Source organism: Furipterus horrens, unplaced genomic scaffold, assembly GCF_987537825.1.
Source record: "Furipterus horrens unplaced genomic scaffold, mFurHor1.1.pri manual_scaffold_2, whole genome shotgun sequence".
NCBI lineage: Eukaryota > Metazoa > Chordata > Mammalia > Chiroptera > Furipteridae > Furipterus > Furipterus horrens.
Window position 1 is genome coordinate 193689507 of NW_028327172.1, and position 26738 is coordinate 193716244.

Genomic DNA, 26738 nt, shown 5'->3' on the forward strand with positions numbered 1-26738 from the left:
AGCCGGCTCTGAACGTTGCAGGAAATAGAGGCCGGCCCCAGGTCTAGTGTGGCGGGAGGAGGAGCAAGGTTGCTGTGGAGAGTAGAGTCGGGGAGGGCCTGGCTAGGGAATGAAGCCTCCTCCTTCTCCGGCAGAAGGCCTTAAGTACGGGCCCGGGACTCTGGGTTCGGTGAGAGGAGATCTGGCGGAGTGGCTGCAGTGCGGCCAGCCCGGAGGGAGGAGCTGTCCGAGCCGACGGGATAGGAGCGGAAGCTTGGAAGTAGGTAAGCGCCTTTCCCGGCTGGTCTCGCCGCCCGTAGGGATGCTCAGGGTCCCGGCGGCGTGTGGAGGAAGCGGAGCCAGGGTGTGCGCGCTGCCCCAGATCACTGCCTGCGCTCGGGTGTGCGCGCTGCTCCGGATCACTGCCTGCGCTCGGTCCCGGGCTTCCCGTCTCACGACCCGCGCCTTCTCTGTTAGGCTCTGGCCAGGAATTGTCGTTTGGATCTGCTGCCCTGGGCATGGTATAGCTGGGGCTTTTTATTCCAGGCTCTGGAGTGTTCCAGCCGCATCTTTTTCTGCTTTTCCACAATTTCTGACTTGAAATTCATGAGATTTCCCTGGCGCCTCAGGAAGCCGAACGCCCACCGAAGGAAGCGGTCCTCTGATTAGGGACCCCATTTTAGTCTCGAAGTCATAGTCTTTTGTTTATGTGAAGTCTGCTCACCTAAGGGCTGCTGCTCTCCTCACTTCATTGGCCGCCCTTGTTAAGAAACGAACTAGAAAACGGAGCCAGAATGCCCTTTTGATTTGAGGGCGAAATCCTGACATTCTATCATGACATCTGTATAGGCTTGTCCTGGAATGCATTGTTGGCCGCCACACCATATTATTGCTCTATTTAATGTCAGGCAACGTCTTTCTTGGGTGCTTTTAGGAGATCCTGTATGTGTGAGATCTTGACAAATTATACCTCTTACATAGAAATATACTTGAGTAGGGTTGAGAATTCTGGCATATAGAAAAGAGGGATTCACTGGTAGCGAGCTTTTTATGGATATACAGAGGACCAGCTGTCCATTGACTGCTCTCAAAGACACAGTGAGTCTTTGAGTTTCTTCAAATCCCCTAAGAAATAGAGAACAGTAGTCCGGTCTGTTTCTTCAGGGGGTTCTGGAAATGAAAGAGAGGACTGTCTGCTCTGAGATGTGCTTGTTAGCACTCAGCGTCTTGTTCAAGGTAAATGGTGACAACTCTGATTGAAAGGATCGCATTTCTTCTCTCATAGCTGCACTTCTTCCTCTAACATAAAATGTACAACTAAGAAGCATATTCCATCCTTCTTGTTATTTCCAGAGCTTTATATGGTACCCTTTAGATACAACGTTAACACTCTCACTGATGAAGTATTTTTCCTGGGTTAGGCATCTGTTAGTATTTAATTCTGAGAATGACTAAGATGATTTGTGAAGTCGATATATCCAACTATAGTTAATCCTTTGCTTTAGCTGCTGGGTAATTATGCAGAGTATACTGAAGAGGGATTATATTTAGTTTAGATTGTAGTTACGCACATATTCTAGGTAGAAATCTTGATCTCAATTTATAAAATTTTAAATGAAGAGTAGTTTTGGAATGGCCTGGTTTGTTGTGACTTTCCTAAAATACAGAAGTAAAAACTCATTTCACACTGACTTGTAAAGCAAACATTCCCATTTCCACAACAGCACAGTACAGAGGGTCGGAAGGTACATAAAAGTAGAAATAGAAAATGGAATCTGAAGGCATCTGTGTTAGGGAAAGTATATTACTAACGCTATCAAGCTACATATTAAAGCTTATTGAAGATTTTGAAACTTTCAAGTGATAATTTATTTGGATTTGCACTGATTGTACATCTGGCTTCTTCTGTAATTTTCCCGTTGTCATCTACGAGCCTTATGAAATAACAACGCAGGGATCCCAGAAACATATGTAGTTCTATAATACAGGTTCATCTGCTATCAATAGTTTGCCCACCTGTTGTATGTAAGGCAAGCTGAATAGAGCCTGGTAATCAAGGTGGATAAGAAGTAACTGGGAAGACATGCCGAAGTTCTACCTAAAGGAGAGAGGATGATTAGGATTCTGGGCAATTTGTGCAAAAAATAATCTTCATTTAAAATAAATAAAACTCTTCATTTAAAAAAGATAGGCCCTACGGAGAGTTACTCATTCATTCCGTTTTTATGTGTTGAGAGCCTAGTGTTCTAGGTGTCGAGACGAACAGAAGCAGATAACTTTTAGCCTGGAAGCACCTTATCAAACTAGGTACTTCTTGAGCCCAAGCTGCCTCACATACACATTAAAACCATTTTTTAAAATTATTTTTTTAAAACTTTGATTAGCATTTATTTTATGCTGTACGTACTCCCTGGGTGTAAGCTTTTGTTTCTTCACTTTCTACTGGGCTATCTTTTTCTTCTGTGCAACCTCCTCTTCTGCTTTAGGAACAGTATTATCTTTTTCAATAAGGATCATCTCTGCATGGCAGGGAGAGCCCAAGTATGAGTTATTCCGCCCATGAGCTCTGGAAGTTCTTCGCCACAACTTAGAAGCTTTGTTCATCTGGATTTGCTCAGTGACCAGAGACTTTCCATGTAAATCCTTAAGTTCAGCATTATTCTTTGCATTTTTAACCATGTGCAGCAAAAATTCAGCACTGACCCTGTGTGCAGCCCGCTGTTTGACCTGGGCATACCTGCCAACTCCACTATTATAATGATGGAATGGCACACATTGCTTCTGTAACCTTCAGATACTTGGTGGCTTTCCTGATATGCATACCCATGATGGCCTGGGCAGTTTTACAAGTGTTCTTAAATTGAACACAAAGATTTAAACCTCTTGATTTGCATAATTATGTCAGGCTTTCTGGGTCAAGTGAATAGTGAACTGTTTTCAGAGGTTGCCTCAGTTTGCTTTCTGGAAGAGCTTAATACATGTTTTTTATAAGAATGTTAGCAGAGGGCATAAACTGCATTATTAACCTCTTAGCTATGGGATTAAGTGGTCACCTCCCCAAATCCTTTAGTCCAGAAATACTTTGAGATTCCACTTTTTAGGTATTATAGATTTATTAGTTTTAATTAGAGAGGTTGGCTAGCTATCCAATAAAGGTGTTACAGTATAGTAGTCCTTCAGGTTTGCTACAGTTCAGGACTTGATCTTCAGCCTTACCTGTCTTGAAGGTAGTTTTTTTCCCCAAAGTTAATGAGGCTTTAGATGTTAACTTCAATGAGTAAGTTTATAAGAGACTGATGAATACACCAGAATGGAACTTTGCTATTGCAGTTGAGACATTTTCCAGTGTCTGGAATACTTGTGTCTCAAATCCAGGCCATCCCTTTCTTTTCCTTTTTTTTTTTTTTTAAAGGTTTTATTTATATACTTTTTTTGCAAATGGGGAAGGAAGGGAGAAGGGGAGAGAAACATTGATATGTGATTGGTCTCACATCCCCAACTTGGTACCCTGACAACCGGCGAGCTTTCAGTTTGCAGGATGGCGCTCAATCCACTGAGCCACACCAGCCAGGGCCAGGCCATCCCTTTCTAGTATGATGGTTCCTGGAAATCTGAATTCATAAGGCAGCACGGAATCAGAACAAAGAATCTTTGAGGAATACGCCATCCAAGCATTGTGAGAGCCTATTCTTGCCCTACATCTCTGAAACCAGAATACTTCTGACTTTCAGATTCTATGCCATTCTTCTCTAGACAGTGCGGAAATAAACAGTCACTCTTCTTGACTCCCTCCTTCCAGGCCGATCATTCCCTTTGCTAGTGCCCCTCCCCCCTTTTCAGTGGAATTATTAGATTTTAGCTACATTAATGCCATTGATGTTTAGGTTAGTTTCAACTACGTTACCTGAAGTTAGAGCCTCATGGATTGTTATGGTCATGCTTTTTTGAAAGGGGCATTCAAGACCCACTTTCAATTGATTTTCACTTTAGGAGACAATTACTGTGGCTACTTTAAATACTCATTTTTTGGGGGGGGGGGTCTTTCAATTGAATCATGCCCGAAATTGTTAACTACTTGAATGTCAGGACCCTTAAATTGGGAATATTAATTTTTCATGAAGGTGAAGATGGCAGTAGACCTGAACCAAGTTGAAGCAGTTTTTTTGAAACCAGATTGTAGAGGAGGGCACAGCAGCAGTGAATGCTGGGGACACATCTTTGGTAAACCTGCTCCAGGCTCAGAAGTTCCTTCCGCAGTTGGGAAATTTTCAGAACATTCCTGTGTGCTTTAGCCATTTAGCAATTCCAGTGCAGTTTTTCTTTCTCCTGGTGAGTATAGGGCACTTGAGGCTTGGAGAGTGGTAAAGGGCAGAACTTGAAAAATGGAAGAAGAGTGAAGAAATTAAATATGGATGGTCGCAAAAAGTAAATTTTGTATTTTTGCTGAGGTGAATCTTGGAATCCTAAATGTCTAATAGGACTGTCATATTTTTATGGCTTCACAGTGATTGTAGGGAACTGTTAACCCACTTAGATTATTAAGGGGAGAATCTACCAAATTTAGCATGGTTTTACTATTTTATGGGCGTATAACTTGAAAAAAAGCAAGAGAAAGGAGAGGAAATAGGTCTTCAGAATGCATTAACCAAAGAAAAAAAACAAATGTTGGTAGTGTACATGGTATTCTATCTTTTGAATAGGAAGAAAGGATTATTAGAATATACATATGTCTTTACTTGTTTTAAAAACACTGGAAGGATATATAAGAAACTAATAAAAGAGAGAATTGTGGAAGCAAAGCAGATAGAGATGGGGTAGGCGTGGGGCTTCTTAGAGTATATACCTTGTAATATGGATTTGATTTTTGAATGATATGAATGTATTACCTATTCAAAACAAAAAATAAATTTAAAATTTTATTTATATGTATATCACTAAGAATATTGCTTTCTCCTCATATTTACTGCTTTGCTAAAATTCTGTTTCTTTTTATAGTTAAAAAAAGTCATTAGAGATGATACTCTCTGAGTTGATATCTGCTAATTATGACCGCTAAATACCAATTCATAAGCCACATTAATTGCTAATAATACAGACCAGGATTCTTATATGGGTTGGTGAGCCCATTCTTTTTCATTAGGGAAATACACCCAGAGAACCAATGAAAATTAGAAAATTGATTAATATAGATTCAGACTCAGGGGAACTGGATCATATTAATTATGTGCTTTGTATATCTTTTTTCATAGTAGGGATATACTTGCCAGGCATTGTAATTAGATCAGCCTTCCAGACCAACCTTCTCTGATCCATGCAGGAATATGCTAACAAATTCTTAAACTTGCTGATTACCATTTTCCTTTCCTTTGGAATCCATGAATTATATGATATCTGAGGCCTTGACAAGACTAAAAGTCTAAGAATTTGATCAGTTTAATCGTTTTCATTCTAATTATAATGAATAAACAGACATTTTTATGTATAAATCAGTCCTTTGTAATTTTGCTTAGTGTGCATCAGTTTACCTGATGGTTTTTGAAAACGTATCAAAATCCGTGTAACAGTTTTGGTAACTACAGAAATTACTTTTCTTTAACCATCCTATGGTTTCTGTTTAAATTTGACGTTGAGTTTAAGAACATTGTCAGTTACCTAAAAGTAAACTGCTGAAGCCAAATTGGATAGGGAACATAATCTCAGAAGCAAATTCTGGACTACAGAGCTTATCTTTATATCTGCTGTGTTAGTCTAAAACTGTCTCAGTGCTGACCGTTGTATACCAGCATTTATTCAAGCAAGAGTTGCACTGGTATTTCACCCTTGAACTTTGCCTCAGCAATCAAATTTGTTCTAGTGTATTAGAGGCTTGAGAAAGGTTTTATTTTTCTTCTTGGCTTTCTAAATATTGGTTTATTATAATCTTGTTGGCTCTTCTCCAGTAATACCAGTTATTGTAATTTTTTTTTCATCTGTTTCATGCTACTGCAGCTGAGAACAGGTTTGGTTATCCAACTGGAATGTTATTTTCGTAATTGTTAATGAGTGTGAATGCAGGAAATCTTTCCAAATATGCCACCTTGACAGTTCTTGTAAAGTGTGATGAATGTGCAATGTGATTTTAAATTTTCTGTTGTCAATAGGACAGTCTTACTGTTTGCCTTCTAGTACAATCATGTTTGAAATTAAGAAGATCTGTTGCATCGGTGCCGGCTATGTTGGAGGACCCACGTGTAGTGTCATAGCTCAGATGTGCCCGGAAATCAGGGTAACGGTTGTTGATGTCAATGAATCAAGAATCAATGCATGGAACTCTCCTACGCTTCCTATTTATGAGGTAAACCATTTAAAACAACTCTTTATCCTTATTCTCTTTGTTACTTTTTTGTGAAATAATTTACTTTTGATATAAAAATCTATTACTGCAACTGATAAGAAATTAAATGAAAAAATTTACATACAATCTTGATGGACATTATAATTACAATTACATTAAGTATGACCAGGGAAAATAACTGCAAAGAAGTATGTTAGAATATTACTAATGATTGTATTAATGCAGTGAGATTATGGGTTATTTATTCTCTTCTCTTTTTAATATTGTCTGTTAGTATGGTTACCATATTATAATAGTAAAATTAAAAAGTGGTATTCTGTAAAAATAAAATATAACTGGGTGTTTATAATATTAATATATATGTCTCTTACATTTTTTTGAATAATTGTACTTATTATATCAGGTAAATCTTGGATGGATAAATAGTTCCTTTCATTTAGTGTTCAGTAACACAAATTTGTTTAATTATAATTTCAAAATTTCTGTGATTTAGGGAATTTATAGTTAAGAAAATATGCTTTTAACTATTTTATTAAGCTGTCTGGGTCCCATTTTTTTATTATTTCATTGTAAAATGAGTTCATGATATTGTGCTTTTGATGCCCAACAGAGAAGCATTTTAAAAATTTTATGGTAGCATTTTCTATTATTCATATATATATATATTATATATATATATATGAAAATTATAAGGATGCTCAAGGTACTTAGGGGAAGAACGGATGAACTCAGTGAGAACTTAAAAAAAGAGAGTAAGCATTAAAAAGCACATAGAAATTATTAAAAAGAACCAGTCAGAAATGAAGACTATAACAACTGATATTAAGAATACACTGGAGGAATCAATAGCAGATTAGATGAAGCAGAGGATCACATCAGTGATTTGCAAGACAAGGTAGCATTAAACACCCAAATAGCAGCAAAAAGAAAAATCAGTTTTAAAAAATGGGGATAATTTAAGGGGCCTCTGGGGGAACATCGAGTTTAACAGAATACATGTTATAGGGGTACCAGAAAGAGAAGAGAGAGCAATGGGATTGAAAACTTATATGAAGAAATAATAACTGAAAACTTTCCTAACATGGTGAAGGAAAAGACATACAAATCCAGAAAGTGCAGAGTCTTGAACAAGATGAACCCAAAGAGGCCCACACCAAGACACATCATAATTAAAATAGCAAAGGTTAAAGACAAAGAGATTCTTAAGAGCAGCAAGAGAAAAAGAGTTACTTAAAAGGGAGCTTCCATAGATTGTTAGCTGATGTCTCGACAGAAGCATTTCAGGACAGAAGAGATTGGCACGGAATATTCAAAGTGATCAAAAGCAAGAGACTACAACTAAGACTACTGTACACAACAAGGCTATAATTTTTTTTTTTAAAGAAATAAAGAGCTTCACAGATTAGAAAAAAACTAAGGGAATTTATTACCACCAAATCAGTATTATAAGAAATGTTAAAGTGACCTTTGTTTAAAAAAATTTTTTTAAAGATTTTATTTATTTTCTTTTTGAGAGAGGGGAAGGGAGGGAGGAAGAGAGAGAGAGAAACATCAATGTACAAGAGATACATAGATCAGTTGCCTCTTGCGTCCCCCCAGCTGGGGACCTGGCCTGCAACCCAGGCATGTGCCCTGACTAGGAATTGAACTGCAAGTTGGTGTTCAAAACAATGAGCCACACCAGCCAGAGTTAAAGGGATTTCTTTAAGAACAAGAAAGAAAATAAAAAAGAGGAACACGGTTATAAAGAATAAAATGGCAATAGATACACACCTATCAGTAGTCACTTTAATGGTAAATTGATTAAATGCTCTAATAAAAAGACATAAGCTACTGAATGGGTAAGAAAACAAGACCTGTATATATGCTGTCTATAAGAGACTTACCTCAGAATGAAAGACACAAACAGACTGAAAGTAAATAAAGAGTTGGAAAAAGATGTTTCATGCAAATGGAAATTTAAAAAAGCTGGGGGAGCAATACTTATATCAGACAAAATAAGCTTTAAAACCTAAGACTATAATAAGAGACATAGAAAGACATTACATAATGATAAAGGGATCGATCCAACATGAGGATATAGCCCTTGTAAACATGTATGTACCCAATGGAGCATCTAACTATATAAAGCACATCTTGATGGACATAAAGGAGGAAATTGACAGTAATAGTCATAATGGGATTTGAAAAAAAAATTTTTTTTTTTTTTTGAGAGAAGGGAAGTGTGGGAGAAAGAGGGAGAGAAACATCAATTGGTTGCCTCTTACACACCTCAACTGGGGACATAAATTGCAACCCAGGCATATGCCCTGACCAGGTCTCGAACTGGTGACCTTTCGCTTTGTGGGATGATGCCCAAGCAACTGAGCCACATTGGTCAGTGTGATTATAGGGGATTTTAACACTGCATTGACATCAGTGGATACATCTTCCAGAAAGAAAATGAACAAGGAAAAAGCAGCCTTAAATGACACACTAGACCTAATGGATTTAGTTGATATTTTCATATCCTTTATCCCAAAGCAGCAGAATATGCATTCTTTTCAAGTGCACGTGTAACATTTTCTAGGATAGACCACATACTAAGACACAAAACGAGTTTCAATAAATTTAAGAAAATTGAAATCATATTAAGCATCTTCTCTGACCACAGTAGTTACAATGACTATTGTCAGTAAATCAACTAACAAGTGTTGGTGAAGATGTGGAGAAAAGGGAACCTTTGTGCACTCTTAGTGAGACTACACATAGTGCAGCCACCTTGGAAAAGAGTATAGAGGTTCTTCAGAAAATTAAAAATAGAACAGCTTTAGGACCCAACAATTTCTCTTCTGGGTATATATCTGAAAAAACCCCAAACACTTAATTTAAAAGAATAGATGCACCCCTATGTTCATGGCAGTGTTATTTACAATAGCCAAGATATGGAAGCAATCCAAGTGTCCATCAATAGGCGAGTGGATAAAAAAAGCGATGGTACATATATACTATGTCAATAGTACTTGGCCATAAAAAAGAATTGAATTTTATCATTTACACCAGTATGGATGGACCTAGAGGGTATTCTGCTAAGTGAAATAAGTCAGTCAGAGAAAGACAATATCACATTATTTTACTTATTTGGGGAACTTAAAGAGCAGAATAAATGAATACACAAAATAGAAGCAGACTCAGATATAGGGAACAGACTGATGGTTGTCAGAGAGGAGATGGTTTGGGGGACTGGGTATAAAAGGTAAAGGGATTAAAAAGTACAAATGGGTAGCTACAAGTAGTCCCAGGGATGTCAAATACAGCATAGGGTATATAAACAATAATATTGTAATAACTATGTGTGGTGCCAGGTAGGTACTGAAATTATCAGGGCAGGGGAACACTTTGTAAAGAATGTGATTCTCTATTATGCTGTACACCTGAAACTAATACAAAATTGCCCTTGAAAGCCTCTTCTTGGAGATGGGAGGGAAGCAAACAAGGATGAATAAAGATATAGACAGTTTTGTTAGTTGAGATGTGAAATAAAGGTGACTGACATGTTGGTAATCTTAATTGTCTGGAATTGAGATGTAAAATATTCTGAAGAAGATAAAAGTGGTAGTGTTGGGTCATGGATTTGAGAATGGTAAAGGTTCAGAGCAGTACAGATCTCCTTGACTTATGAATGGGGTTACGTTTAGATGAACCCATTATAGTTTCGAACTGTTGTAAGTCAGCAATGCATTTAATACACCTAATCTACTGGACATTATAGCTTAGCCTAGCCTATTTTAAACATGTTCAGAATACTTAAATTAGCCTATAGTTGAGCAGTTATGTAGAGTTTCATCTCAAGGGTAATCGCCTTCCTCTTCTCACCAGAAATAGGAGACACAGATGTTTTGTAGACATGACATCCAAAAACCGCTGGCAACACATTACACTGTAGAGTATCCCTCATCCTCACTGCTGCTGACCAGAATCAGAAGGCAGTGTGATACTGTGTATTGCTACACTGGGAAAAGATCAAAATTCAAAATTTGAAGTACTATTTCTACTGAATGCATATTGTTTTTGTATCATTGTTAAGTCAAAAAATTAAGTAGAACCATTGTAAATCAGAAACTGTCTGTAATCTCAGAATAGAGATGATAAGTAAAAAGATTTATCAGGCTACATTGAAAGCCCAACTAAATATACTTAAGGCCCCTGAGTTGATGTTTACTGTGGTTCTTTCTAATCTTATAGGCTTATGTTTTATGGGTCAAAACTATACTAATAAAAAAGTAGTCATTTTTATTCCATGAGAAAACTAGTAATGACTGTGAGGTAAAATGTAGTAATAAAGTACATAAGGTTTTACTCAGAAGATATTATAGTTGATAGTTAATATTTAACTACTAAAACATTTTGTGCTACCATATTTATTGAATAGTCATTGCTTTTTTTGTTAACCTTCATTAAAAAAATTTAATAACTTACTTTTTAAAAAACAAAATGGATAACTTGGTTTTCTTTTTCTGAGTAAAATTAAAGATAATTTTACCGTGTGACAGGTTTTGAGTTCTTCCATAAAAAGTACCATATAAATTCTGAACACTAATTATGGTAATTACATAATGACTCTAGTAAGAGGTAGAACCTATATTATTAACTGCTTCTGCATCACTTTTGGAGATTACAAATATTCCATTGGTTTTAGTGGAATAATGTAGTTGTTAGTTTTGAGGTCTTATTGAAGCTTAGTGTAAATTCTGCATTGCTCTGATTTTAGGTTACATGAATTTAAATACAGTATTAGGAGATTATATATAGGACCAAATTAAATTTCCTCTGCAAAATCCCCAAATGCCATAACCCTTTAGTCTCATTTTTTAGAACCTAGTCAAAATAACCAAGGAAATGATTACTATGCTTTTAGTGGTTCGTATATTTTGCTGGTCCTAGTATACATTTTAGTCAAATTAATGGAAATTTAATTTACATTTTATACTTCCTCTAAATGCTTATGGTCAAAGGCCTCAGAACCGTGAAGAAAAGTGAATTGCCTCTGGATATAATTCTAAACCTGTATCCCCTGAAGTGGTTTTTTACTTTGCTATATACATTGATGGTTATGTAAACACCATAGGATTGTGGATATTGTTTGAACCTCTCCCCCAAGAAAAGTAAGCTTCAGGGGTTCAGGGGTTTTTGTTTTTTCTGTCTTTTTATTATGTAAAATTTCAAATGTAATAAAAGCACAGAGCATATGATAGTGAATCCCCATATTTCCATCACCCTCTTTCAACTATTTATCAGCAAGGGTCAGTACCCTCTCCTGTTACCCGTCCGTCCGTCGGCAGCCGTCCGTCTCGAGAGACGATGGTGTAGCTTCTTAAGAGTCTATCTGCACCGCCGAGAATGGTTGTGTAGTCCGACTCGGGAGTGACACGGTATCTGTCTCCTCCCGTGTTGAATCGACATCTTGTGATGACGCTGGAGTGTCCTCTCCAGTGAAGCTGAAGCTACAGAGCCTGGGCAGGGTGATATGGAGGGTCTGCTGTTGCCCATGCAGCAGACCCCCCCTCTCTTCGCAGCTGAAGGGTCCAAGGGAAAGACGGAGTCAATACAGCTTGGCTTCAGGTGCGCCGCAGGAGTTGCCGGTGTTGACTACAACGTCAAACCGCCTTAGGGACTCCGGCTCCGGATTTTCTGTCGGGGTTTACTCCCTTAGCCTTTCCCCTGAAGAGGTATGCCGCAAGGCAGCGGAGGTTTTTTGGAGTCAGAGTTTTCCTTCTCTGATGTGCCCTGACTGGAAGATCGAACCAGCGACACTTAGCTCGCAGGCCGACGCTCAATCCACTGAGCTAAACCAGCCAGGGCCAACCCTCTCCTGTTACCACCATCCTGATTATTTTATAATTTCATCTGTAAGCATTTCATCATGTATCTCTAAAAATATTGTTTTTAAACCTAAGCATATCACCATTATCACTTCTAAAAATTTTAAGTTTCTTAATATCAAGAATTCTTATACATGTCCTTCCTCCCATAGTTTATTCGAATCAGGATCCAAGTAAGATTCATACGTCACAATAGATTTGTATCACTTAAGTTTCTTTTAAGACCAGAATATTTTACTCTCCCTTTCTCTGTTTTCGTCTTTAGTTTATTTGTTGAAGAAACCAAGTTGTTCATCCTGTAGAAATTTTCACAGTCTGGATTCTGCTGATTGGACTGGTCAGATCAGATTTAGACCTGATTTTTTTGGGGAGGTGGGAGGTGGAGAATACTTGTTAGGTGATGCACAGCTGACTATTCTTAACATTAGTATATCTCCTGTTAAATTATATGGGAAAAGTAACAGTTTTCATTAGAAGTATTTCTTGCCCTGGTTAGAGCATAGTCCTGATATGCCAAAGTTGTGGGTTTGAGCCCCCAGTCAGGGCACATACCAGAATCAACCAATAAATGCATGAATAAGTGGAACAACAAATCGGTATTTTTCTTTCTTTCTCTAAAAATTAACTTTTTAAAAAAGTGTTTAATTAGGACTTAGAAAAAAAATATGTTTATATATGTGTAAATATTGACTGTTTCACAACTAGTTGTATGGCCTAAATTCTTGGGAGCTAAAAAAATTTGTTCATAATGATAATGTGAAATCAAATGTTTGTGTGAAGTCACAGAAGACTTTGAATTTTCTGATAATTGTGTTGATACACAGAGTTAATTATTAACTCATGAAACAACCAGGCACATGGTAAACAATGACAAAGCTTTAAATTGAGCAGCTGCTTTAATTGTGGTAAGTTTAATATCTTTATTTAGCAATGTTACATAATGCACACTTATGGCCTTTGGTGTATGATTTTTGATAGTTCTACAAAGGTGTTATTTGAGAGCAAGTCTAGACCTTTAACTTACAATATAAACTTCTGCTTTAACACATGTAATTCTGTACTGTTAGGTTATCTCATATGACTGGTAAATAGTATGTACAGCCCCTTTTCCTTTTTTCTTTTTAGCCAGGACTAAAAGAAGTGGTAGAAGTCTGTCGAGGAAAGAATCTATTTTTTTCTACCAATATTGATGATGCCATTAAAGAAGCTGATCTTGTATTTATTTCTGTAAGTATTTTCCTTTGCTGTGTGAGTTTTAATGTATTCTTGTCTATACAGAAGTTTCATTCTATTTTAATAGTACATCTATTGCATTAAGCCACAGCATTGCTTAGGATAGCACTGTCTAGTTGAATTTTGGTTGTCACTGACTTGGCCCAGCACTTTGCCAAACCCTATAATCATTTGGTCAAATATGTCATTTCAGATCATTGAACAAATAAATTTAGAGAAAGTTCTGGTCTGAGATCTGGAATTAGTAAATGCTGGTAATGTGTGAGCACATGTGGTACAGTATATTTATTTCATCATTTTTTCTCCCTCTGATTGGTGGAGGTCAGGTAAAGAGAATCGAGTAGTTTTCTTGCAAACTTATAGGCATCTCCTATCTAGATGAATTATGTTCCAAAACTCATTTAAATTAATTGTTTGGAACTTGGCATCTATTGGTTAGTTGTCAGGCTAGCCCACAGACACCTTCAGCTCATAATATGGCTAAACTGGTGTACCTTTGTAATGAAAAAATATATATATCCAGTCTTCGGAGTCAACTCTGGTAATCCAATATTTAAACCAGGTGACTTATTTCTTGCCATCCTGGTAACCATCTACTCAGATATTCTGTGTATGAGCGTCTAGGTATCACCAGTTGTTGGCTGAGCTAGAATGTTATATGACTTAGGACCTTTAGACCCTTAAGGAATAAAAGGGAAAGCCAGCGGTGTGAGCTTTGACCCATTCCATGAGATAAAGGAAAGAAGTATCATTAGGTCCATCTACCCTCTATGCATATTGTTAGCAACTGTAAGTTGTTAAATAAGGGGTTGTTTTCTGACTGGTGAGACAAAAGCCGTACTGTGTAGAAATGTGAACTCTGGAAGAAAGAGGTAATGAAGCCAGTCTCTTTTTTCGGCCTTTTTAATTACTTCAGAGAAATTGGTGCAACTTCTGTGACTCATCTGCTCATCTTCTACTTAAGCTTGCAGAAGATTAGGGTAGCGGCAGAGAAAAATGAGAAGATATTTTGGAGTAGCCAGATACTTGGAGTTAATCAAGAAGTTACCTTATTCCTCTGGTTATCTTAGTCTGGATAACCAGAGCCTGGAATGGCAATAATGGAGTTTTCTGTAAAAATATTTTAAAAAATAATCTGTTCTCAAGCAATAGAGTCCACTGTAGTGTGGTCTGACAGAGAGCAGATTTTACATATGGCTCTCAGCCAGTCTGACCTGAGCTGCCCTGAATTTTTCCAACCTATTACTTTATGTGTCTATTAGGGTACATACTGCTATATAACTCCCACCTAGTTTCCATTACCCTCTGGGTCAGTGTTTTCTTTTATTTGCTTGTTGTATAGTTTTCATTATGAAAAATATCAGACTTATACAAAAGATGAAGAGAGTAATATGATGAACCTCTGTTTACTCATTCCATTGTCAACAGTTACCATGGCTGATTTTATTTCATTTACTACTTCTTTCCTTTTCCTTCCACCCCAGATTATTTTTCCCGAAATTCCAGATAGGAATAGTTTTATATAAATCAGTTTTCAGTTGTTATTTTCAGAGCTCCTGCACCAGAGAAAGCCACGTGATCCTCTCCCACCTCTGGCGTGTTTCAGCTTATCCCATCAGCCAGCCCTCATTGCCCGTCGCTCCTCCATTGCACCCTGACTCCCATGACTGAGGCTTTTCCTAAGTTGTTTCCAGCATGTGAACAATTTTTTCTTCCTGCTTTTTTACACCCCAGCTCAATCTTCAGGTTTTGATTTATTTTGGCTTGATTTCCTTATTTAGTCCTTCAGTAGGTTATATGCTTTTCAAGAGAGGAGAATTGGTGCTGCTGCTTACTACCAGTTCAAAAATTGTTCCTATACAGAATTTTAGACCTTTCACAGTACTTTCATTTTTATTAGAGGGTTATAAAACTCATGTTAGGTTTTAGAGAATGTGTTATCTTCATTTTCCAGTGAGGTTATTAAGACAAAGGCAGCCATACTTCCTCAAGGTTATATAATATAGATAAGCCAAAACTAAATCCTAGACTCTGGACTCATGATTTATTTTTCTTTCTGTTTGATAGTCTTTGCCTGCATAGTATTATGTATCCTGAAGATGCTAGATAATTCTTAGCTTTAATGAGCCAAGAAAGTATTTGTGAATGATAATGCAAGCATTTTTTGAAGCTATTGATATAAGTCTATAAAGGAGAGCAAAAAAGGAGTTTAAAGACTATGATAATCCATACAATGGAGAGAAGAAAGAAGAGAAATTTTACATTTCATTTCAGATGTGAACTCCTTTAGGATAAGAACTGTTTCACTTATTTTTATATTTCTAGAGCTTAGCTTAGAACTTGCCTACCCTAGCATCTGATTTAATGAACAAATTTTCCAGATGCTTTGAGCTATTCCCCCTGGTGATTATATTTACAAAATGTATTGTTTTTGAGGGACGAATAGAGGATTTAAGTCATCTCTACAGATGATAGTTAACTTCCAGGGTATCTTGAAATCATTGAGTATCTCACAGATAACCTGTTCTTAATCCCGGATACTTTGACCAGGTGAACACTCCAACGAAAACCTACGGAATGGGGAAAGGCCGTGCAGCAGACCTGAAGTATATTGAGGCTTGTGCTAGACGCATTGTACAGAACTCACAAGGCTACAAAATTGTGACCGAGAAAAGCACAGTTCCCGTAAGGGCAGCAGAAAGTATTCGTCAAATATTTGATGCAAACACAAAACCCAACTTGAATTTACAGGTATTAATAAAAAGAAAGCATTAGAATCTGGTTCTTCATATGTAAATATTGATGCCTTAAAGTTGTCCATAATTAATTCTAGTTTAAAACTTTCTTTACCTTGGGGTTTCTAGGTTCTGTCCAACCCTGAGTTCTTGGCAGAAGGAACGGCCATCAAGGACCTAAAGAACCCAGACAGAGTACTGATTGGAGGGGATGAAACCCCAGAGGGCCAGAGAGCTGTTCAGGCACTGTGTGCTGTATATGAGCACTGGGTTCCCAAAGAAAAGATCCTGACCACCAATACTTGGTCTTCAGAACTTTCCAAACTGGTTGGTGCATAGCATTCAACTCTCCATTAAATTTAAAGCCAAGGACTTATTTCTCTTAAACCTGTTAAGTTACATAGCTACTTTTTAAATGTTAACAAAAGGTATGCTTTTGAAGATAATATTCTTATACATTATGAAATAGTTATGAAATAATTTTCACAAGAGAGATCAACTATTAGTGTATAAAATACTCTGGAAAATTCTAAAAGTTTAATGATTTGATTTACTTATTTTTAGAGAGAGGGGAAGGGAGGGAGTAAGAGAGGGAAAGAAACATCAATGTGCGGTTGCCTCTTGCGCACTCCCAACCAGGGACCTAGCCTGCAACCCAGGCATGTGTCCTGACTGGGAATCAAACCAGCGACCCTTTGGTTAGCAGGCCACTGAGCCATACCAGCCAGGGCTAAAAGTTTAATAAAATGTAAGAAAATCGAGGGTAGAATAAAATAGTAATTTTTAAAGTAATTATTTCCCTTCTTTTACCCTTTTTCATAATCATCTTTGGTTACTAATTAAAACGTTTTCCCTTATCAACCCATCTATTGTTTCCTCAAATTGAGCCCATCAGTAACTTTTAAATCTCCCTCAGTAATTTACATCAGCTCAATAAAATACAATCCAGATGTGTAAAATTGCTATTTTAGCTTATTGTAGTTTTTCTTTTTTCTTTTTTAAGGCAGCAAATGCTTTTCTTGCCCAGAGAATCAGCAGCATTAACTCTATAAGTGCTCTCTGTGAAGCAACAGGGGCTGATGTAGAAGAGGTGGCAACGGCCATTGGAATGGACCAGAGGATTGGAAACAAATTTCTGAAAGCCAGCGTTGGTAAATTGAAAATTTTTAGTACATACAGGGGTTCATTTAGCTAGGTCTCTAAACTTAAGGAAGTCTTTGTTTAACTTAATGTCCTTAAAATAGTAATTCCATTATACTTATAGCCTTCAGCCTATAAGAGACTTTTTAAGTGAAGGAACAGTACTTAATTGTTTAATAATTACCGACTGATTAGTGGGATAAGCAGAGTTCAGTGTTTTAGGAGGAATAAATTAGTATTTAGGAAGTATAAGTTTGAGAGACCACATAATAAATAACTCAAGTGATACCCAAAGCAAGTAGTAAAAATTTGCTTTCGTTTCCTATCCTTACTAATAAACTTTTGGAAATACGGCCTTGGTGATCTTCATTATCTGCAGATTCCGTTACTTGTTTAGCTTACTCACTAAAGTTAATTTGTAACCCTAAAGTCAACACTCGTGGTGCTTTTGTGGTCATTTGCAGATGTGAACAGAGCAGCAGAAAATTTGAATCACCTGACACATACATTCCCAGCTGCAGCTGAATAAGCCAATGCACTTGCTTCATACTGCAAACATGTGCTCTCTTTTGTGGTCTATTAAGTGCCAAGGTTTTTGCATTTTTGTGTTTTTTGTTGGTGATTTCACTGTTTAAAATGGCCTCCAAGTATATTGCTGAAGTGCTGTTCAGTGTTCTGAAGCGCCAGAACGCTGTGTTGTGCCTTCAGGAGAAAATACATGTGGTTAAGCTTTATTTTGCATGAGATATAGTACTGTTGTCTTTGAGTTCAATGTTAATGAATCAACAATATGTATTAAACAGAAACACATAAAACAAGATTATTTGTTGATTGGTTGATGAAAATGTGACCAGAAACTCATAGGAACCTAACCCTGTATTTCACCTGGATCAATACTTCAATATTTGCCAGTTTGGCAATTTTGTAGAACATAACTACCAGGTAAAATGAGAACTGACTGTATTTTTGGACATAAGTTAATAAAGTTGATATAAAGTTGATATAAAAGTAAATAGAGCCTTTTACAGATTGGGCCATAGTCAGCCCTTCCTGTATTTCTGAGACCTTATGCCATTTCCAATACCGGTTTCCCTGGCCTTTTCTATCTTGTTTATATTTTCTTCTAGCTGCCATTTAATAAAAATAACTACTATTTACTTGAAGGCATATTAGGCACCAAGTTCTGAATGAGCACTTTTTATATCTCATCTTTAATCCTTATAGAAATGATTGAGGTTCAGGGAAATTTTTGCAACTTGCTTGAAGTCATACAACTAATGACTAGCTCGGTGTTTCTGACTCCAGAGCCCATGCCAACCCTCCCTGTATACTGTGTTGCACTAGAACAGGGGTGGGCAAAATGGGGCCCTCTGGCCAAGTCATGGCCATAGCTTGTTTTTGTAAATAAAGTTGTATTGGAATATAGCCATGCCATTTGATTACATATGGACTGATTGTTTTTTGACCTACAAAGGCAGAGTTGAAGAGTTGTTCCAGAGACTATGGCCCACAAAGATTAAAATATTTACCATCAGGCTCATAAAATCTTGCTGGCCTGGTGCTACAGTTAGATATGTAGAGTAGTGATACCAGGTAACTGAAAGAGAAAAAAGAAAATACAACAATAATAAAACTTCAGCTAGAAAATTATTTGGAATTTATTTGTAGAATTGATTAGTTGCTTGCAAATTTCACACAATTTATAAACCCACTAATTTTCCAATATTCAAATTTTAGTATTAAAAATTCTAGCATAGACCCTCTGATTTGGTGTGACCGAAATTTGTCACACTGCAGTTGTGTGGTTCTTAAATGACATTATCATTTTCTTTCTTTAGGTTTTGGTGGGAGCTGCTTTCAGAAAGATGTTCTGAATTTGGTTTATCTCTGTGAAGCTCTGAATTTGCCTGAAGTAGCTCATTATTGGCAGCAGGTATTAATCTTCATAGTCAACAACTTAGGATTAACTCATAATTAAAACATGTCATCTTTGTGAAATGTTTTTAATAGGACTTATTTATTCCAAGGACTCAAGTATTATTATATTCAATTTTTTTAAAAGACTTTTATTTTCAGAGAGAGGGAAAGGGAGGGAGAAAGAGAGGGAAAGAAACACCAATGTGTAGGAGAAACATCAGTTGGTTGCCTCTCACAGGCCCCCAGCTGGGGACCTGGCCCAGAACCCAAGCATGTGCCCTGACTGGGAATTGAACCGGAGACCCTTTGGTTCGCACGCTGGCACTCAATCCACTGAGCCACGCCAGCCAGGGTTATATTCATTTTTTTAATTTTAGGTTTACTAATTGGGTTTCTGTGGTTTTTATCTTCTGCTTATCATCTGTGATGGAAGTTTCTGATAAACCAGCATTTCTTCAATTTTGTAACTAAATTCGTTCCCAGAGTAAAGCAAGAACTTACTCTAAATTATAATTTTTTATCCTGATAGGCATAAAATCAAAATAAAGGAAGAACCTGTATTATAGTGATTTCAAGTGGTTTGCATATGCTGATATTTTCTTGTCCCTTTGAGAGTCACAGAGCTACCCTGACCAGTGTGGCTTAGTTGGTTGGAGTGTTGTCCTGTGGCCAAAAGTTTGTGGGTTTGATTCCTGGTTAAGGCATGTGCCTAGGTTGTGGGTTTGATCCCCAGTTCAGGTGTACAGTCCCCCATCTGGGCGGACATGTACCAATCGATGTTTCTCTCTCATGTCCATGATTCTCTCTCTCTTCCTCTCCCTTTAGAAGCAAAGAGGGAATGTCCTTGGATGAAATTAAAAAAGAGAAAGAGATTCCGAGAGCTAAAATTAGAGACCTTCTCAAATTAGAAATACAGTTAACATTTACTGAGTGCTTATTCTGTGCCAGGCTCTCTTTTAAGTACTTTGCTTAATCCTCATTATAGTCCCCATCACTAATATGACTCCTTGTTTATAAAGAGGAACTTGAGATGTTAAGTAATTTATCCAAGATACCAGCCAGTACACATACCTTTCCCAAATATTTTCCCCCTAAGTTTGTAGTTTTTCCAGTTTCAGCGGTGGGTGGAATATAAGGAAATGTACATTTTTAAAACATGGAAATGTATACTCAATGCAACGTGATGACTTCATCTTACTGCCCATGGTGGGGAAGATTTAGATAAAGGCTTGCTTCTCCAGCACTTTGGGCTTATTTCTCAAGTTCTCAGGGTTTAAATACAGCCCCTAGAAACTTAGAGCCTTAAAGCACACACAAAAGCAGTCTCTTTCCTTACGTTCATCCGGTCACCAATATGAAGTCTTGTTTATAAACTTTTAGGAGAGTAACAGATAGATGATCAGAGACTTTTACCTATAACATTTAAAAACTGCCAAAAGTTCATGGTGTCATAGTTCATCCAGAGGCAGCTGTAACTCTGTCTTCTGTTTGACTGTCCTCTGTCCACGTTCTGCTCACACTCCGTTGTGGAGAGGGGTGGGTTTGATTGCTTACACCCTTGCTTCCACGGGGTTTGGAGAAGTTAGCTAAGGGGAACACTGCTTTCTGTGTGCCCTACTCATGCTGGACCTCAAATGGGGTTGAAACTTAGCTGTGTTCTCCATCTTTATACTCACCCCAGCCTGATGCATGAAAAGATAAGCCAATTTCCACGAAGATGGCGCCCAAAGCGAAGAAGGAAGCTCCTGCCCCTCCCAAAGCCGAAGCCAAGGCAAAGGCTTTGAAGGCAAAGAAAGCAGTGCTAAAAGGCATCCACAGCCACAAAAAAAAGAAGATCCGCACGTCACCTACCTTCCGGAGGCCTAAGACACTGCGGCTCCGAAGGCAGCCTAAATATCCTCGCAAGAGTGCTCCGAGGAGAAACAAGCTTGATCACTATGCTATCATCAAGTTCCCCCTGACTACTGAGTCAGCCATGAAGAAGATAGAAGACAACAATACACTCGTGTTCATTGTGGATGTCAAGGCCAACAAGCACCAGATCAAACAGGCTGTGAAGAAGCTCTATGACATTGATGTGGCCAAGGTCAACACCCTGATTAGGCCTGATGGAGAGAAGAAGGCATATGTTCGACTGGCTCCAGACTATGATGCTTTGGACGTTGCCAACAAAATTGGGATCATCTAAACTGAGTCCAGCTGGCTAATTCTAAATATAAAAATTTTATTCTAAAAAAAAAAAAAAGAAAAGATAAGCCAAATGAAAAGAAAAATTTTTAGTATGGCTTTAAGGAGGGGGGAGTGGGTTTTCTTTCTTTCTTTCTTTCTTTTTAACCTGTAGGTACTAAAGAGATTGGTTAATCTTTGTCTCCTGTTAATTTGTAAGGCTTGGGTTCATGCCATGGTACTCCCCATTAATCTCAGCAATGTATGGCACAACCTGCACCTCTCTGAACTAATCCTTACATAATTGTTCATGTAATTTCAGGTCATAGATATAAATGACTACCAGAGAAGGAGGTTTGCTTCCAGGATTATAGATGGTCTGTTTAATACAGTGACTGATAAGAAGATAGCTATTTTGGGGTTTGCCTTCAAAAAGGACACTGGTGATACGAGGTATCAGTTCTTTCAAGTATTTCAACCCCTTTGAGAGTGTTAACACCTTATCCGGATGTTTGATTGGTGGATGAGTGTGTGAAATACCTGTATGTATATGGTATAAAGAATCAAAATAAAGTGAACATCCACGTCCTCACAAGATATAGAATCTTACCTGTATATTAAACCTCAAAAGTATTAGAATGTATGCCATTTAAAAAGCTTAGGAATACTGTTGTTGTTTTTTTTCTTCAGAGAATCTTCTAGTATATATATTAGCAAATATTTGATGGATGAAGGTGCTCACCTCCATATATATGACCCAAAAGTACCAAGGGAACAAATAGTGGTGGATCTCTCTCATCCGGGAGTTTCAGAGGATGACCAAGGTAAGGCTCAAGGTCTCATGAATCACCTGAGTATGAGCCTCAGGACTTGTTTGTTCTCCAGAGAACTTTGTTGCGTTTCTATCATTTATATCATTAGTGGGCCCTGTTTCAACTTCATTTCTCTTGTGAAACCCTTAGGTATTGTCTTGTCAGCTCTGATTTGAAGCGAGGAGCTGTGGGTTACTTGAATGATTTTTCCTACATATTCTGAAAAGCCCCAGAGGCTCCAAGGAGATGCTTCTGGGCATTGCTGAGGGTCCTCATGCCCCACAGCATTCCCCTTAGGCTTCGACCAGACCGTTCCTTTTCTTTCAGACCCTCAACTCCTCCTGCAATCCTAGTGTTAAGGTGCATCATTTCCAGGAACTCCTTTCATATTACCATTCTGTTGTTGTTGTTGCTGTTTCTATAGTGTCCCGACTTGTGACCATTTCTAAGGATCCCTATGAAGCATGTGATGGTGCCCATGCTGTGGTTATTTGCACCGAGTGGGACATGTTTAAGGTGAGGTGACAGAAATGGTCTTAAGGAAAGTTTTATTAGAGGTGTGCTAGGATAAGTTGGGGTTGAGGGTGCTTGTGTGTGTGCGTTCCAATTGTTTCTTTGGTTCTGTCTTCATAGGAATTAGATTATGAGCGTATCCACAAAAAAATGCTGAAGCCGGCCTTTATCTTTGATGGACGACGCGTCCTAGACGGGCTCCACGATGAGCTCCAAACCATCGGCTTCCAGGTAGCCATCCCGGACTGGCTCTGTTTGTTTGGTTCTGTGTTTTTTGATGGCATTGCGTTGTAGGGTTTTAATATTTTCTCATTTAGCAATAACATGACTCTGGGGCAAAATGACTGTGGGTCAGCTCTCTGGGAAGTCTCTGGGATTTTTGTAACTATTCCACTCCCTCCTTAAATTTATGATCATTCAGTCTTGGTCTTTCTTACATAAAATCTAGGAAGTCATTAGTTGCCTATCACATAGGAACAAAATATGCACTGCCTGACTTCATATCATAAAGATCAAGCAAACATACCAAAAAAAATTTCTCCTGGAATGACCAAGGCTGCTCTACTGAACTGTCTGGATCACAATGACCCCCTTAAGGGCCAGTTCTTTTATTCCTATAAAATAATGTCTTGAAAACTGCAAAATGCAGTATAGTTGCCACATGTTAGTATAGGACCCTATGCCTTCTGAATTCTAAAACTGTCCTAGTGCAGTGAGAGGTCTGAAAGAAAATTGTGGGAGCATCTTGGGTACTGGCCTCTTCAGAATGTGTCCATAAGTTATGGAATGCTTAGAGAACTGACGGAAACCTCTGCCCAGAATCATACACTTCTATGTTGCGTCTATTTCGGTTCTACTGGAGGTCTCAAAAGTATTAATAAGAAGGAGCTACTTTCTGTTGCCCCTGAACAGTGTGTATGGGATGGGAGGCTCAGGGGGAGGTCAGGGAGGATAAAGAAATTGCTGTCAGCACAGTCCCCTAGCAGAGCAGAAGGAGACAGTGTTCAGAGCTGGCTGTGTGCGTCTGCTCAGCACCAGCTGTCTTGGAGGCACCAATAAGGCCTCATCTTCTGCTCAAAATATCTGATCTGGTTTTCTTGACTTGTCAGCAAATTGGCAAAGATCTTATTTAGAACTGAGGGTTCATTTCTCATTCATGAGAGATTCACTTACAGCAAGAATCAGATGGCATCCTTGTCTGTTAACACTTCGTCAAGGACCTTAGGGACTCTTCTATGCTACCTCTCCTTGCCAATTAACAAAACATGACTTTCCAGTCATGACTTAACTCAGCAATATTATTTTTTAAAGATTATTTGCAAAGGCATAGACAAAATTTTTCTCACTCCTGTTTTACTCATGTAAGGGAGAAGTATGTAAAGACATACATATTTCAAATAAGCTTTAGTTTTTATAAATTAACTTTTCCTAGTAAATATTTAAAAAATAATTAGGAATGGAAACACTAAATAACAATAATTTATAAGTCACTAAAAAAGATGATTCATTAATACAAAGCAGAAAACCTTCCTCTGTGGTATGAGTCAGAATTAAATATTTTAAATTCAAAAGACATTTATGAAAATTGTGTAGTATACTTATCTCTGCAGTAGAGAGGAGATAAAGTTATGACTAGTAAAGAAGCAGTGTTTTTGGAAGAGGGGGTGGGTGGGTTGGGTGGGGGAGAGAAATTAGGGGAAAAGGGGACAACTGTAATTGAAAAACCAAAAAAAAAAAAAAAAAAAGAAGCAGTGTTTTTAAAGTTTAAGATTGATGATTTCGGACATACAGAAAAAGTTTAAAATGTAATATGCAAAATAAAATTAGACTTTATTCACTGAAGGCTGACTTGTGTACAAAACACTGTGCTGAGCACTTGATCTAATTTAATCCTTACACAACCCTTTGAAGCAGGTGGCCATAGTACCATTTACAAACAAGGAAGAACAAACGAGAGTTTAGGTAACATAGCAATTATCAGTCAGGATTCCAAGTGGTGCCTTTCAAATTCTAAAGCCTCAGGTCCGAAAAACTATGTAATTAGAACTTATGCAAGTTCGTTACAATAAGGGAAATGGACATGAAAACAGAATATGAGAGAGAATGTGAACTAACTGGAGAATCTAGTGCCTTAACGGCTTTGGTATATGCTGCTGAAACAGGAGCGGCATATGATTCTCTACGCTGTTTGGGGGCGGGGCCTGGTGTAGGGACCGGCAGGACTGAGAGTATCTAGATAAAAATATGAAAAGTGGAACGTACATGGATTCTAGAAACATTAAAAATCGGGAAGGAAACAAAGACCTTGCATATCAGCTCAGACAACTCGAAAAATATTTCCTGCTTTCCCCCTTAATTACACTTCATTATAGAGTTTTTACATTTATGTATTATACTTGTTAATAGCTTTCTTTCTAAAATCTCTTTTTTTCCTAGATTGAAACAATTGGCAAAAAGGTGTCTTCAAAGAGAATTCCATATGCTCCTTCTAGTGAAATTCCAAAGTTTAGTCTTCAGGATCCACCTAACAAGAAACCCAGAGTATAAATATGTCATTTTTATTTGTAATTTTTTTTTTGGTACTTCAGGATAGCATATATCTCTCTCTGCTATTTAATGGTAAATGAACCAAGTTTTTAAGGAAACAAAACTATTTTTTTAGCAATCAATTTATAATGGGAATCAACATACCTAGTAATTATGAATCTATAATATTTTTTACATATTTTTATAATATTGTTACCTCAATGATTGGATGAGTGGCAAATAATCATGTTGATTTTAATGGTGTCAATTTTCATAAAACAAAAATTAAACTTCAAACACTTTTTAGTTTACAAAATATGTATCTGTGGGCTGCACTTTAATATCACATTGTAAAGGGAAAGGCACTCTTCCAGTTTTTTTGATCGTCGGTTTGATTACTTGTCATTAAATATGTAACTTAAATCATAAAATTGCTTGCTAAATACTGGGCCAACCCTGTTAACCTTTTAGAAAATCTAATGGAGATTTAGAAGTTCCTGGCTTCATCAAGTAAAGTGTCTTCCAGACCATTTCTTGTCTATGAACTTAGGAGGAGGATGCAATGGACAGAATGGGGCCTTTTGTGCTTTCTCTTTTTTTTAATGCTTCTAATATTTTTCCTGTGCTTCCATGTTAGAAATAACCCTTTTGTTATAATAAACCATTTTTTACCTTACAAAGGTCATCACTATTCATTTCCAATCAATTCAAATAAAATTAAAAGGCAGTTTTTTTTTAACATGAAGAGAACATTACTAGGGTACATTTCATTTCACTTCTCAAGAGTTTTTCCTCATTGATCATTATTATTTTTAGTCCAAGAGCCAAAAATATTTACCTTGACTTTGCATTTTTATTTTTATTACTTGTTGTAATTTTCCCCTTTTTTCTTTAGATAAGAAAACCAATATAATCTCATGTATAAACTTAAAGACATAGATTTTACAAATCATGTATATTTCTAAAATAAGAATTTTTATATGTATTTCAATCTTTTTTTTAATGTTTCTTGTTGACTTATATTTGATTGTTTTCTATTTTATTATTATTATAGAAATGTGTCAGATATCCATTTGATGCTTCTGCTCTGCTAAGAGTGTAAAAACTGAGTTAGATACAGGCCTTACCCCTTCGGAATTAATGTGGTTCAGTAAGAACACAGAGACAAATATAAAGATAAGGACAGAAACATCTATACAAATATCAAATACATGAATAAAATATTCTGCATAAGCAGCTGTGTGGGTGTATTTTTGTCACAGCACAAGTAACTAACGAGTCATGACAGTCTAACATTAGGGAAAAATCACTCAGTTTTTGAGAAGAGGGCATTACGTCATATTTTCAGATGATGCAAGAAAGGGAGGGAATTGAGCAAATAGACCAGATCTCAGCACACTATAGCTCGCTCATGAGCCAAATCTGGCCAGCTGCTTATGAGCTGAGTGTCTTCTACATTTTTACATAATTGCATTTTAAATGGTAACATAAGTCCCCAATTTTGCCCCTTACCCTGAAAAGC

General features: G+C 37.3%; 1 protein-coding gene and 1 pseudogene across 3 annotated transcripts; both read left to right on the forward strand.

The window, feature by feature from the left end:
* The first annotated feature begins 14 nt into the window (after positions 1-14).
* On the forward strand, positions 15-26211 carry UGDH (UDP-glucose 6-dehydrogenase). 3 transcript variants are annotated; one of them, XM_090266975.1, is made up of 12 exons: positions 15-263; positions 6120-6313; positions 13300-13401; positions 15958-16158; positions 16272-16469; positions 17146-17293; positions 19121-19215; positions 21688-21818; positions 22056-22189; positions 22602-22693; positions 22811-22921; positions 25127-26211. In XM_090266975.1, exons 1-12 carry the CDS (start codon positions 110-112, stop codon positions 25235-25237), a joined length of 1671 nt encoding a protein of 556 aa, XP_090123101.1. In that variant the 5' UTR covers positions 15-109; the 3' UTR covers positions 25238-26211. The 3 variants fall into 3 exon arrangements, with proteins under 3 accessions (XP_090123101.1, XP_090123102.1, XP_090123103.1); XM_090266976.1 differs by having other exon boundaries at positions 198-263; positions 6145-6313; XM_090266977.1 differs by having other exon boundaries at positions 200-259; positions 6145-6313.
* On the forward strand, positions 20912-21432 carry LOC150020219 (large ribosomal subunit protein uL23 pseudogene; annotated as a pseudogene).
* Positions 26212-26738: the final 527 nt, after the last annotated feature.

Excerpts from the sequence above, each read along its gene's own strand:
- UGDH (XM_090266975.1), top strand. The coding sequence starts at position 110 with ATGAAGCCTCCTCCTTCTCCGGCAGAAGGCCTTAAGTACGGGCCCGGG. Across the intron at positions 264-6,119 it reads GAGCGGAAGCTTGGAAGTAG|GACAGTCTTACTGTTTGCCT; the intron begins GTAAGCGCCTTT and ends TGTTGTCAATAG. Across the intron at positions 6,314-13,299 it reads CTACGCTTCCTATTTATGAG|CCAGGACTAAAAGAAGTGGT; the intron begins GTAAACCATTTA and ends TTTTCTTTTTAG.